Genomic DNA, 14,851 nt, shown 5'->3' on the forward strand with positions numbered 1-14,851 from the left:
GCACGTATCGACCATTCAGGGGCCTACTTGGAAAAATACCCATACACTTAACCTTATTTTGGATGATTACAAAGAAATTACATTATATATATCTTTTCTTACGTTGACCGTCCGAGGTCCGTAAGAACACATTTCAGAAGACACTTCAGAACATTTTCGAAAAATAGGCACCATGAATATAAATACAGATCACGAGGAGGAGTATAAAACTCAGTCAGTGATGTTAGATGGTCTTAGAGCAAATTATATGTGTTCAAGCTGTGTAAAATGGAAAATAGTTGGAGGTGCCTGTGATGTCAGAGGGAGGGCCGGTTGGTGATGGAAGTAGCCTGGTATTTTGGACCATCCCATCGGGGCCCACCGGGGATTCCCCCGGTGGGCCCCGATGGCCAGTCCGCCCCTGTCCAATGGTGATATTACTTGTATATAATTTGTTTATGAGCTAAACTATATAAACAGCCTGTATAAAAGTATTTACTCTGAACATCACATTCACAAATCCTTGTGATTGTAAAAAAAAGAAAAAGGAAAAAAGAAAAGGTGATTGTACACCATGGACACGACCATTGGACAGACATCCATTCTAAACTGCATGGAAACAAACTTGGCATGCAGCCGACTGGGCTGCTTGCTGGGCTTGTACTCCAGTAATTGCTTGTTAGGGGGGTGTAGTTTGAGGCTGGTGTTACGGTGGAGACGGTCCTCTGTTGTCTGAAGCAGTAAAGGAAGACGGTGAGGAGGCTCCTGGGGCCGAGAGCAGAGAGCAGATTGAGTTAGCCCACTGACTGGGTCATTGACCGTACGCACGTATCAGGTGGGGGAAGCTGGAAGGGAGGGGAGGGTGTGATAGGAGTCCCAAAGAGGGAGTGGGAAGTGGTGAGAAGAGGAGGCGAGAAAAGAAGAACCGTTGAGAAGGAATCAGGCTAAAGTCAAGAACTGTGCTGCTCCAAAAAGAAGGAGACCAGTGGACTTTAAGTGGGAGGAGAGAGCTACAATACTTGGGTGTGTTAATCAAACTGTCAAAGTAGCATCTTGGATGGGATCAGGGACAGTGCATTTATAATGCATTATGACACTGCAATAGATTGATGCATACAGTAGTGGGAGATTGTGAGATATTTGTCTTTGTACTTGACTTATGGAGCACCCACGCCTCTCTGGGAACAAGACAGCTTTGGAGGGGTAGCAACTGATTTAGACTGACATCGTAGCTTAAGGGGTCTTCTATGAGTCAAAGCACCAAAATGGTCTGGCTGCCCTTTTATGCAGAACAGCACTGAAAGATCTACTCTATAAAATAAAGAAGATGGTTCCCATGTTTATTTGTTGTACAACATTGTATAGGTGGCCTTTGTGTTCATGAACTTGTTTTGTTTCAAAAAGTTTATGCATCCCCTTTCTGTGCATGGCTGCAAATACAATCGTTTCTATCAGGTGTAAAGCTAAATGACTGATTCTAGTAACTGTCCTCTCTCTCTCTCTTACTATCTCTCTCTCTCTTTCTTCTGCTCGCTCGCTCTCTTCCTTCAGTCACTGGTACTGGTTGCAGCATCCCATACATTCACCAGCGTCTCCGGTTGAATGCTTTTCCGGCAATGTGGATTTGATGGGGCTAGATACAGTACGCGTGAGGATCTATCTCTGAAATCTCATAGGGAATTTCAAGAAAAAAAAGACATAAATATATTTGTCCCGTTTCTTATTGTTTTTTTTTTGCAAATTGCACGCAAAAGTAAGAGTAGCCTATATAAAATAACTGGAAAGAATATTTGGACAACATTTCAGACTTCTGACAAGGTAAGTGAGCGTAAACGTCTTCGTTTCTGATAAATCAGCGTACACACAAGGGGTCAAAACTTTGTGGCCAAATATTCTTTAAACGACGAAAACAATTAGCCTACGATATGTGCCTGGTTAGATAACTTATTCTTTGCACATCGCAGAAGATAATGCAGGGGATAGCTGATACAGCATTCCTCCGGCTATTTCCAGTCTCACAGTTTCTCTGTGTTCCAGGCAGAGTAATCTGCAGATTTACGAGCTTCTCACTTCACCATCCTGTGAAAAGGACTACCGCAGGTTGCACCTTTCACCGCTTGAGCTTTATTACATCCTTTTTAAGTTTCTGATTCCAGGTGTCAAACAGCAAAACTTTCTGTGTGAAGTTGAGGATAATTCTTTATGGCGCGAGAATGTGTCTCAGACTGACGATCACAGCTCGACAGTGTACTGTAGCTCGGAAGCTTAACAGGTGGAATTTAACAGGTAGCCTAAAAGGTTTTTGATAAGTATGGAAGAAATTCAATTTGTTATTTCTATTATAGTATTATTTTATTTATAGTTGTAGGGGGTAGAGGTGAGAGATCAGAACTTTCTTATCTTAGACTTGCCTTTTGGGTGCTTGCTTTTTCAAATGGTGTAGTGGGTTTGACAGTAATTGTTCAGGTAAGTCATAAGGCTAAATCATCTGTATGCCTATTTGTGTGAAGATACCTATGTATGTCTCAAATTAGCTTTCAGAAATGAAAATACTGCTTTTCTGTCAGTGAGTCATTTTCTGTATATAATCTGTATGTCCTCGACAGATCCCGAGTTGTGAAGGACAGTGAAGTGCGCACCAATGACGATAATGTTTTTGTCCGCTCACTACATGTAACATTTATTGTGTGTTGAAGGACTGGTTTCCATGACACCTGAGTCGTGGGTTGTTTCTTAATCCATCTAAGAATCATTATGAAAATGTAAAAATGTTAATTGAAACGGAAGGAGCTTCATTTTTTCTGTGCACAATTATGGACCATTTTTCTGAATGGTTTAAGAAGGACTAGCCGATTACTATTTTTTAAATGTTCTTTCTTTTTACATGACTGCATACACGGTCAATGAGAGGGCTGGAACTATACACTGACTTTGAGTGTGCCATTTGGTGAAGTGATACTATCAGTGATCTTACCTCTTCCCCTTTAGGGACACTCAAGTGAGAATACAGTTAAGGGAATTAGAAATGGGCAATATCCCATACTGGACATTCAGTTAGATTCTAACTGTTAGAACACAAGTGGTAAACTCTGACAGGTAACATTGTTACTCTAAGCCTCTAAGCAGAGTTCCAGAGTCAGCAAGAACACATTCTTATCGGTTTGGCCATTTATGTTATGGAAAATGCATTATTTAGGTGCGTGTGTTGCCGGAGTCAGACAGCAGTTTGGAGAAAGCCAGTGACTGTGAAACATATTTCCTCATATTGACCTCAGTTTGCTGCATTGAATGAAATCATGTCCATGTCTATATCTCTACAAATGTACATTTTACTGTCTTGTTTTTCAATGTTTCAACGTTTTCTTTTTTCTATGAATGTGTGTGTATGTGTGTGCATGTGTTTTGTAACCCTCTAGTGAGTAAAGAAGGTTGGGAAGAGGGACAACCCACCCCACCCAACAACACCACGACATCAGTCGTGTAACCTTCACTTTTTGTTGGTGCCGTTTTTAAAGCAGTCGACTTGAGAATATGATGCTGGTCAGCTACTGAATGTGGTGGTCATGCAGCGACGGTAGAGCGATGGCACTCTGCTGTGTGATGCTGTTGGTGGAGTTCTGAAGGAGCCACACTGTACCATGACGCTGATGTAGGACCTGGTAACCAAGGCAACAAACAACATCAGAACAGAATGGTCAGATTAGGCTGTGATGCGTGAAGAAGAAAGAAAAGATCCGAGATTCAAAGCTATAGCTTAGTCGTAAGGAGACGAGGTAAAGGAGTCTTCACTTCCTGTCGAAAGAATAAACGATATAAGAATAACAATATGAAAGACTTTCAGCCACTCACCAGTTTCCTGGTTGTTTGGTTGTTAAACTGAATGCATATGAAGCATATCTAGTGCAGTGTTTTTGATGGGGATGTTCATTCAATTGTAAGCCATTTCTATTCAGACCAACAACAACAAAATAAGGATTTATTTTATCAATCGGTGAGTTTATATTGGATTTTCTCACCCATTCTTATACCCATGAGGAATTCTTGGTCTTTGTCCTTGTTTGGCATTGTGCATGACCATATGCCCTCTGTCACCAGTGGCTGGTAAGCCTTCCTCTTTGAAGAGACCAGCCTGATGCCAGCCCCAACACTTTGGCTGCTTGCCACATTCTGACCTGGGTTCTAAACACAGACCCGGAGGCCCAAAATAGTACCTAGCCACGGTAACATTGATAAAATACGGTGTCAAAGAGGATAGCAGGCTGCCACTGCAGGTGGTCAGTAGGCTAAGAAGCCAGAAAGAGGATTGAGCACATCCCATATGTGTATTTGGTTTATAACACAGTGTAATTGATCTAAAAGAGAGGAAATGTTGTAGTCCTCTACTCTCAAGTGTTGCTGTTGCTATTTTTCACAACACATTCCTGCCACCCAGAGGTACGGTTACTTTTGATACCTGACTGCTTTTCACACATTGGATTTCAGGTATCTCATTAGACCCAGTTTTGAACCTTCAAGTTCTTCCAGCTATTTGACCTCTACACATTCACACTAATCATGGCTTGATGAAAGTAAGACCATGCAGCCCCAGTCACGGATTGACAGCTTGTGGGACCTGCAGGCTGACCATTAAGCATCCTCATTATTCTATGGCTCGATCTGCCGTGAAACGTCTCCAAAGATCCAGACCAAGGATAAGCACTTTTTTTGGACAGCGTTTGATTTCCATTCGTGAGAGTAGCCACCATCACCCACACTCAGACCAAATTTGAATATGTTTAATCAAAGCACGTTCCCTCCCGGAAAAGGAGAGCAATCTTTTATCTCATATTTCGGTGATTTTTATGTGCCTGTGATGAGAAAAAGTTGAATATTCTTCTTCTGCACCGCACGGCACAATGGGACCCTATTTGGTCATATCAGAAAGTGAGGACAATGTTCTGTGCTTAAAAGTTGTGATTATGAATTCCCAGAAAAGGCCATTGTGCTTCCTCCCAGGTTTATTATCACTGTGGTTCTCTGGAGCCGTCACAGCCCACAGGCACGTTATCACCTCACACCTGCTCTTCACTCAGACACTGTCCTTCAGTTCAAAATGTAACGTTGTTGTCTTCACATTGACAACGCTTCCCAAATATTACATTTTTATACCAGTTGTGTACACAGTGTGGTAAATTAAAGTCAAAGGAAATGTGAAGGTTTTTAAATGTATTATGTCGTTGACAGCACGACAACACAAGTTAGTAGTTCTGAATAATGACATTCTCAGGACATGGCAAGCCACGCCCACATCATAGGGATAAAAAAAAGTGTAGGCTTACAAATATTCAAATGACTCGCAAATAAGGACAAGAATAGCAAAAGTAGCAATAAAAATAGCAATTACAACACTAGCAGCAGTTTCAGAGCCAGTACCATGGGGAATATAAACAATTACAATACAATATTAAACATTCCAAAATACAAGTGTTGGAGTGCCTGCCGATATGTCGGCTACATTAAATTGTGACGATGTACATTGGATGTACATAGGAAGTGACTCGGGCATACATTGAGGTGATCATGTGATCAAGGTGAGCACTGAGATTAAAGTTGCTGTTTGAGAGGCTTGATGGCCTGGGAGAAAAATCTGTTTGTGAGTGTGGTAGTTCGTCTCCGGATGCTCTGGTAAAATATACCAGACGGCAGCAGTGACAAACAATTCATAGGCTCGGTGGTTGTAGTGTATTACAATTTTCCATACTTTCCTAAGGCATAGTGTGTGGTAGAAGCCTTCCATGGAGTGGATTTGGCAGCCAATGATGCGCTCCTCTGTCTTCACCACCCCCTGAAGGGCCTTGTGATTATCAGGGGAGGTGCTACTGAATGCTCTCAATGGTGCACCTGTAGAAACGGAGAGTTTTGGGCCGACGCGCCAAACTTCTTGAGACTCCTCAAGACGTTTCGTGTCTTCTGGGCAGTTTTTACTGGCACGTCCAATAGCCCGGACCAGGAGAGGTCATCATTGATAAACACACTGAGGAACTCGAAGCAGGAGAACCCGTCCACCTCCGCTCCATCGATGTGAACGTGTCTCTTCCTGGAGCCTACGATCATCTCCTTGGTTTTTCTATGGAGAGAGAGAGGATGTTTTCCTGGCATCCGCCACCATTTATTCATATAATCATACTACCATTATGTTACAGAATAATTAGCAGCTGAAAGGGAGAGTAAGAAATGGTTTAAGATCGTGGACACTGGTCATATGGTATTGCCTGTGAAATGATTAATACCATTAGATATTACTTCTTTACGGTGAGAATAAATAAAAACGAAATAATGTCCAGCACTGTTACAATCCAATACATACTGAACTGAAACTTGGCATTCATCAGTTAAATCTATGCTGTCTGTGCTTGATGAAGAAATATTCATAATTGAATGATAAATCGATACTGTGTAAGACCAAAAGTTGTTAATGGATCGACTTCAATATTCCACATTGTTTGTAAGAAAAATAAAATCATTCAACTTGTGGGGGATCAGTCCTTTGGCACTGACTATACAATACATTACAAACTGTATTGCATTATGCAAAGCAAGGTTTCAGAGTATTATGTTGGACTGTTGTTTTCTTCAACCTTATTTTTCCTCAGATACCAAAACAAAGTGGATGGTTGCTCTGAAAATTGGCTAATAAGCAGTGTTGTTTCTCTTTTCTCTTGTTCAGGCCTGAAACCATTCTGGAAATGACCTGTGCGCTAGACCTCAGTGTTTGATCAAGAGCAGCATAGCAAACCGTAATGGAATTGTAAAACAGAGTCTCAAGGGTTGCATGTCATTATAATGAAATTTGATCATATTATTTTGTTCAACATGTTTTTTTTCGGTATGTTTTGGGGTCTGTTTGTGCGTGTGTGTGTGCTTGCGTGTACATGAGCGTGCATGCTTGTGTGTGCGCTTATAGTCAGTGAGTCGACGTCAGCGATGACTTGCACTGAAATTCCTATCCATAAGGATAAATAATAGGTTCGAATAAGGTCCACACAACAGATCCACAACAACAGCAACACTGAAACATGCAGTCATGAAAGCTGCTGTCGCCCAGAGCAGGGGCTAAGATGCTGAGAGCAGAGAAAGGCTAGGGAGCACAGGGGACCTGCAGTCTGACGACAAGGTGAAACACGCTGAGAGCAGGAGGGGTGGGATTGGTTCCACAGAGAGTGGCAAGTTATACTCGACAGTGGGCTTCAAAGTACAATTCCCTGTTATTATCCCAGTGACATGCATAGAGGGCACTGCTGAGCTCTGCTGTTCTGGAGCTTTAGCTTACAGAGAAGTAAGTGATGTGATGGGTAGGTGGTTTAGTGAACACTTCCTCGCTCTTTATATCTCTTTGTCTCTTTTGCTCTCACTCTCGCTGTCTCCCTCGTTTTCTCTCTCCCTATTCCCTTGTCTCCGGCCCCCCATCTACACGTCGATGCTCAGTGTCTGTGTCCTGTCCTGCCGTACTTTGCTGAGTAAAGACTTTGCAGTCCTGAAAAATTAATTCAGTTTGAAACGTAGATATTTATCTAGCGGGACAGTGGAGAGGAAGACAATGGAAATGTTTAAGAGAGGGAGAACAGGGTGAGCCATCCCTCCAGCCTTCAGCTCAGAGAGGAAGATACCCCCGGAGCCCTGTGGGAACACGCCAGCACCCCTACTACACCCACCCACCCACCCACCGCTCCCCCCCACCCCCCGCTCCCCCCCCACCCACCCCAACATCATCATCAGGCCGACCCTCCTGGTTTCCTGGGCCATTCATTATTCTCTGTGAGGATCGACGAATGTGTAAGGGAAGAATCTTAAATGCAGTGTTCTTCAAATCTCATTATGGAAGAACAGCAGGCCTGAGCCAGGCATGCTGCTCACCGGCTCCTCACAGCTAGACCCGGTCTTCTGCAGTGGAGGGCACGGAGGAGGTCTGGATTCAGGGAAGTGTTTATGTCAGCAATGTCTAGATCATTGCGCAATGCAGACCTATCTCTATCTGAGGGAGGGGTGTTTTAGCAGATATTGATGAGAAAAAAAAACTGCTCAAAGTAAAAAATGGAACTACGGTAATAGCTGCAGTTTGGGAGTTGCTTGATTGTTATTGATTTCAGTTGGTCATCCGAAGTACCATATTACTATAAGTGGCCCTGAGTATTTGCATTGTATGGCAATTGATGAAACCATTTAATTTTAGAGATGCACATGTGAAGATGATGAAAGGTACAAAAAATCACAGAAATCACACAAGCAGCTTACGAAAACCCAGTAAACCTTTTCTTTATCTCTGTTATACAACCACCTTGAATACGCAATATGAATTCAAGATCAATGCTTTCCTAGCTGACAGAGGATTACAAACACAAAGGTGCTGCTGCACTGCTGCCTGTCTGCCAAGGCATCGCCACAAAACCAGAGGTTCTCGATGCTAATGCCTCCACAGTAAAATCAAAACATCGCACATGTTACGAATAGATGGTGGTTATGATGACCACAGGAAATACTTTTACCTACTCAAAAACCAGTATTTTAACAACTATATAACGGACTCCTGAATAAGCAGGATTAACCCCAAATCAACCCAGTTGAATGTCCGTCTGTGGTTTGACAAACACCTTGGATGATATTTACATACATGTGTGGCTCAAAACTGTCTTGAGTGAGGCAAAGGCATTCGTCCATAGTGGGGTGAATGTGGCTTCTTGGGGGCTGGTGAGTCTCTGTGCTGGTGACTGCATGACTGAGACTCCCAGCCCTGAGGGAACAAGGTTTAAGAGGGATCTGTCAAGTGCCACACTGACACACATTCTATGGAGAGGCGTTTAAACTGCCTGCAGGTCTGTCGTCTTGCAATCTGAGCTGCAATGCAATGGACTGAGGAGACAGGCCAAATGCAGAAATAGCCAGTGCAGAAATAGCAAAAGAATGGAGGACGGGGGTGCTGCAAGGACACAATTGTAGATCAAAGCAATCTTTTTAGATTGATGGTGATCTTTGGGAAAGGCTTTGATGCCCTTTGACATGGCCTTCTTCTAGAAGTAAGTACAAGTATAGGTATTTTTGGGATCCAGGCAATTTTATTTTCAGCCTCCTCTCACGCTGTCTGGATCCTGCCACTGTGTGTGTCTTTTTGGATAAACACTCCACCTTCTCTGAGACAGATGACAGGTGACAGGTGAGTTCATAATCCCTGAACAGGGTAGGGTGATGCAACATCGAAACAGATGCAGTCATTCAGAGAGAAGAACAAACGACCCATGTTTGTCTTTTTCTAGTTGCGAGTTAACTGTGGTGGGTCTGATTGTATGTGTCCTACACCACAGGGTGGGTTAATCTCTTGGTAGACCATCAGGGTGTAATGAGGCCCACTGTGACCTCATCCATTCCTCTTCCCCCCTCCCCTGTGTCCTCATCCCAGAGTATCGTAGCTCGTACTGACGACTGATTCAAGACCTGAAACAAGAGCTCTGCCATCTTCTTCTTCTTCTGCCCTCTCCCCCTGTGTGTGTGTGTGCGTGTGTGTGTGTGTGCGTGTGTGTGTGTGTGTGTAGGTGTGTGTGTGTGTGTGCGCGCAGGATTCATTATTTCCCACTCCTGGCTCATTACTGGGCGTCTAAAGGTTGTGCAGAAGTAGTTTCTCTTCCGTATGTGGGGGCTGACAAACACAGTGGTGTTGTATTGTAAGACCAACCACAGCCAGGAGAGTTAAAAGCGTATGAGATGTACAACAGAAAAATAGACTTATTTTACAGATATTTTACATAACCAATGGTTTAGCTTCTGTAGCTTTATTAGACAAATATATTTGGCTGGTGCAGTAGTCCAGCATTTAAGTGATGCTTCAATCTGATGTATTTGCCTAAGTGCTATTCTGGGAAATGGGCTCCTCTGGAAATGTAATGTTTTTTTAACGGTCTAGCAGAAACACTGGCTTTGGCAAAGTCTGAGGAGTTAATGTGCTAATAATGCACTTTTTTAATTTGTGCCTTATCTGGTTAGCTTTTGCAGTTTCCGTCACTTTCATCATTAGGATTAATCTGAGAAATAACTGAATGCTTTGCCTGTGGGTAGTCCATTTACCATATTATTTCATGCTAGCCTATGGGATTTATCTCTCCCAATAACCTCTCTCTATTTCTCAGTATAGATCAGTTCCTACTATTGCGTTTCACACCTTCATCAGTACACCGATTTACCTGCTGTCAGTTCCCCTAAATCTTTACCAGGACAGAGGACTGAGGCCAAAGATGATCAGAGATCCATTTTCATAAGTGTTAAATGCAACTGACATACAGCTAATCTGAACATGTTACAATGAAGTGTTTGTGGCTGTTTCTTATAGCGAAAACATTTTTGCTCTCGCATGCTACAGTGAGGCCTTGTAGAGTTCTCCAACAGTGCTGTCAATGTTAAATTTACAAGAGAGCAAGCAGACCGAAGTGGTAGCTTCAGTACATACAGGGATGACTCACTGCTGTGGAGGTGAAAGGAGACCTTGCAGAGTCTGGGAGAGTTCACTTATTGTGGAATGGAGTAGACACATTGTGGCCAGTACAATGAAAATTAATGCAGTGATGCTCAAGGTCCTATAGAAAAAGTGTTCTTGCCAGATCACACTGAGTAATGTTATATATTATTATTGTAGATCCAAAGTAGCCACTGAGTACATTCTTTATTGCGTTGAATGGAAGATCCAGGCATAAACTTATGCTCTCTTCCAGTGTTTGCAGCAATTTACTTAATTGTTTTCGGGACCATTCCTGTAATGATTCTTGATGACAAGATTCCTCTGGAACAATGATGGTCTAATGGTGGTTGTAGGGTATTCAAATTCAATTGATCTATTTTTTGTTTCTTTAAATGAGTCAGGGGTGTAAACACCTGTGTGTGTATTGACTGCATTTTTGAGAATGCAAAGAGTGCTGTGTTTGTCAGTGATTGATTGTCGTGTGACAGGTTGTCTGGTGAAGTGACATCCCTGTGCAGGGGGGAAAGCCACCATGCCGTTTGGCTGTTTGACACTCGGGGAGAAGAAGGATTACAACAACCCTTCAGAGGTCACTGACAAATATGACCTTGGACAGGTTGTCAAATCGTAAGTATCCCCCTGAATAGGCCACAGTTACGAAGAATGAGAAATGATCCAACTATGTCCTGATAACTTGCCTCTCTCAGGGAGGAGTTCTGTGAGATTTTTAGGGCGAAGGACAAGAACACGTTGAAAATGTACACGTGTAAAAAGTTCCTGAAAAAGGACGGGAGAAAAGTAAGGAAAGCTGCGAAGAACGAGATTGTGATCTTAAAGATGTAAGTTAAACACACAAATCGCTCACTCACTCTGTAACTCTGTTACAGTACTTCCCTTTATCAAAATGTTTAATTTGCTTATCAATGGAAAATGGTAGTAGTAATTTTATGAATATACTAGTGCACCACTACTATTATCCAGAGTATAATTCGAAAACTCTAACTCTACCTGTGGATTGAATGAATTGACACAATAATTACATTTTGATAGATGAAATAAAATAGAGTATACAGCAAGGTGCTGTAGTCATGACCCCTTAAAAGACAAGTGTGAATGTGTTATTATTACTTGACAGATTTGGTCATATGGTCCAAATCAGACCAAAATCAGTTTCATCCTATCGGAAAAAAAATACATTCTTTTCAGATCTGAATACTGTTTCATCAATAGGGAACACACAGCACTAACCCCCTTCTCCTCCTGATCCCCACCCTTTTTCCTTCTCTCTCTTTGTCTCTCTCTGTTTCCTCCTTTCACAGGGTAAAACATCATAACATCCTCCAGCTGGTTGATGTGTTTGAGACAAGAAAGGAGTATTTCCTCTTCCTGGAGCTGTGAGTCAATGGAATCAAATTGGGACTTTTCATTTGCGCTCATTTCTCCCCTCAGCATGGTTCTGCCTCATTGATGAACCAATTGCATGACTGTGCCTACTGATTGATTCGGAACTGAACTGATTCGGCTCTGAACCACTCTGTGGAGCCTATTTCTGAAAATAAATCATCCATCTTATGAGTTTTAAATAATCAAATCATTTGAATTAATACATTTTATTTGAATGTCAGGGGCTCTCTGGGGCTCGCTGTGTCTCTGTTCCGAGTCATGTATGAATTTTTCAATAATCTACGGGTTTTAATGTGAATATTTACCTCAGAGCTACAGGCAGAGAGGTGTTTGACTGGATTTTAGACCAAGGCTACTACTCTGAGAGGGATACCAGCAATGTGGTCAGACAGGTACTAGAAGCTGTGGCTTACCTGCACTCCCTGAGAATAGTCCACAGGAACCTCAAGGTAAACTGTTACACTCCTCCCATCTTGTGGTAGATAGTGGCATTACATCACAGGTGTCTGCATAAATGGATGTTGACACGGCTATAATGACTATGGTACATGTTGTGCATCTTAGCAGGTTTTTTTCTCAAGCAACTAAGTAACTGATGAATTTAAAATAAGACCTTAGGACACGTTTCAATGCATAATTTGTTTTTGCCTCAATAAGCTGGAGAATTTGGTGTACTTCAATCGTTTGAAACACTCCAAGATTGTGATAAGTGACTTCCACTTGGCCAAGCTGGAAAATGGACTCATCAAAGATCCCTGTGGAACCCCAGAGTACCTGGGTAAGAGGTGGCGTACGTTGGTGGGGAAAGTTAGGAAGGAAACCTGAGTCAACTGTCCTCAGGAGAGCACTATACTCCAGATATGACACCACATATTCTTGGTCATATTTTCTCAGCTCCGGAAGTGGTTGGAAGGCAGAGATATGGAAGACCTGTGGACTGTTGGGCCATTGGGGTCATCATGTACATTCTGTAAGTGTGTCTTTATAATGATTTAGGATGATATTAAGAATATCAACTTTAAGCAAGTGGCTGCATGGCAATGACTGCCATGTATAAAACAGCAAACCCTCCTAGAAGTCTAATAAAGAGGTGTTTGAACCTACTTGTTGGTTGTTGTGTGTCCGTGCTCTGCAGTCTGTCTGGAAACCCTCCTTTCTACGAGGAAACCGATGACGACGATTATGACAACCATGACAAGAACCTTTTCCGCAAGATTCTGTCCGGGGACTTTGAGTTTGATTCCCCGTATTGGGATGATATCTCAGACTCAGGTATATTGTTGGCATTGACGTTTCACATGAACTATTCATGTCAAATATTACTGGAACAAATGTTTTTGTGTGTATTGTTATTAGAGTATGTATCGTATCAGAATTGTATTGATTATTTTACTGCTCAGCTAAGAGCCTGGTGGCATGTCTAATGGAAGTGGACCAAGACCAACGGCTAACAGCACAAGAGGCTATCAACCATGAATGGTAAAGATTTCAGTGTACTGTAACTGAAGAAAGTTTTTCATTTACTCAATCTAGATGGCATCTTACAGTTCCATAGGGCTTGCAAATGTTATTGGAAGTCTGTTACGCCTTCTTTTTTACATTACATGTTTGTTTTTGTTTATCTGTTTTTTTGGGGGTCTCAGGATTTCTGGGAATGCTGCATCCGACAAGAACATTAAGGATGGAGTGTGTGCGCAAATAGAAAAGAACTTTGCTAAAGCCAAGTGGAAGGTACTCGCTTAGTTCCAACAAACATATTGTGCATATGTTCTACACAGTATTCACCCACTGCTTCTGATAACAGTGCCACAATGGTGTGTATGCCAATACATTGATCTCTCCTCTTCACAGAAAGCTGTACGTGTCACAACCCTCATGAAGAGGCTCAGAGCACCGGAGCAGAGTGACTCAGGGGCCTCCAGTCCTGCTGCTGGGCCTTCATCGGGCCCAGGCAGCACTGCTGCTCCTCCAGCCCAGGATCCTGAGGGTGTCCCCTCTGGCACAGAGGCCTCTGCCAGCCTCCAGGCTCCCGACACACTGGCTTCAAGCACCATCACACCTGAGCCTTCCCAGCCCAGCCCGGCTCTACAGGAGGTGGGGCCCCAGGCCAGGTGTAATGGTGATGCTCCTCTGCAGACCTCCCCACCAACACAGGAGGATCAGAATGGCTAGGCTGAGCATCTTTGCCACAATACATACACCATGTAAATTAGGTGCTGGCATGATGATAAAATGGTCTGTCAGATCCACCCCTTGCAGCTTTAGCGCAGTCATCTCACATCGTTTTTTTCTTTCTTTCTAAACCTTTTTACATGATGTTTGCGATTAATAAAGTGATGGGTCTATCTTTAGAAAAAAAAATTCTTACTCATTATTTTACTCATTATTTTTGTGGACATTCTTCACTTTAAAACTGGTTCAAAGGAATGCTTATCCTTTGTTTTCATATCAACTGTTTTTTCAAATATGAGACCTTGCTATTGTTTCAATATATATTTCATTTGAGGTGCTTCTAACTAGTTTCACCTACAAATGCTGTTAGTAAAGCGTGGTGTGGCTCTGTATGACCTCATAATTTTTCTTCTGTGAAAGTCTGTATACTGTTAATGTCTCTTACTGCCACATAATAGTGACCTTATTTGACACCTTGATGTTCACATTTATGTTTCCTGTCTCGCAGACTTGCAACCTGTTTTCCAACTTTTAAACTCAATTTCCTGCTGTTCCATAAACAACTGCGTTAGTAAGAAATTAATCAATATAAGCTTGTATTGCTCTCTTCACACTCTTTGTGGAACAGAAAAAAATAACTTTTCAAAGAATATATGTCAGCTTGGGTATTGGTCTTTACTGTAGAGAACACTGAACATTTTGCAAATAGTAGCTAATATTTAATGTTATTCTTTATGACTCTATGTTTATTTATTGTGTATGTAATATATTTTAAGCATCCTTTAGTTGATCTGAATGGTTGCCAAAGTATTATGT

General features: G+C 42.2%; 1 protein-coding gene across 1 annotated transcript; it reads left to right on the top strand.

Annotated features, from left to right (window-relative positions):
• The first annotated feature begins 1,691 nt into the window (after window positions 1–1,691).
• Window positions 1,692–14,148, top strand: camkva (CaM kinase-like vesicle-associated a). The gene is made up of 11 exons (XM_067239929.1): window positions 1,692–1,797; window positions 10,948–11,086; window positions 11,167–11,298; window positions 11,779–11,853; window positions 12,174–12,312; window positions 12,521–12,641; window positions 12,758–12,833; window positions 12,999–13,135; window positions 13,264–13,342; window positions 13,507–13,594; window positions 13,715–14,148. The coding sequence occupies exons 2-11, from the start codon at window positions 10,992–10,994 to the stop codon at window positions 14,033–14,035; spliced, it is 1,263 nt and encodes a 420-aa protein (XP_067096030.1). The 5' UTR covers window positions 1,692–1,797; window positions 10,948–10,991; the 3' UTR covers window positions 14,036–14,148.
• Window positions 14,149–14,851: the final 703 nt, after the last annotated feature.

Source organism: Osmerus mordax, chromosome 1, assembly GCF_038355195.1.
Source record: "Osmerus mordax isolate fOsmMor3 chromosome 1, fOsmMor3.pri, whole genome shotgun sequence".
NCBI classification, from domain to species: Eukaryota; Metazoa; Chordata; class Actinopteri; order Osmeriformes; family Osmeridae; genus Osmerus; species Osmerus mordax.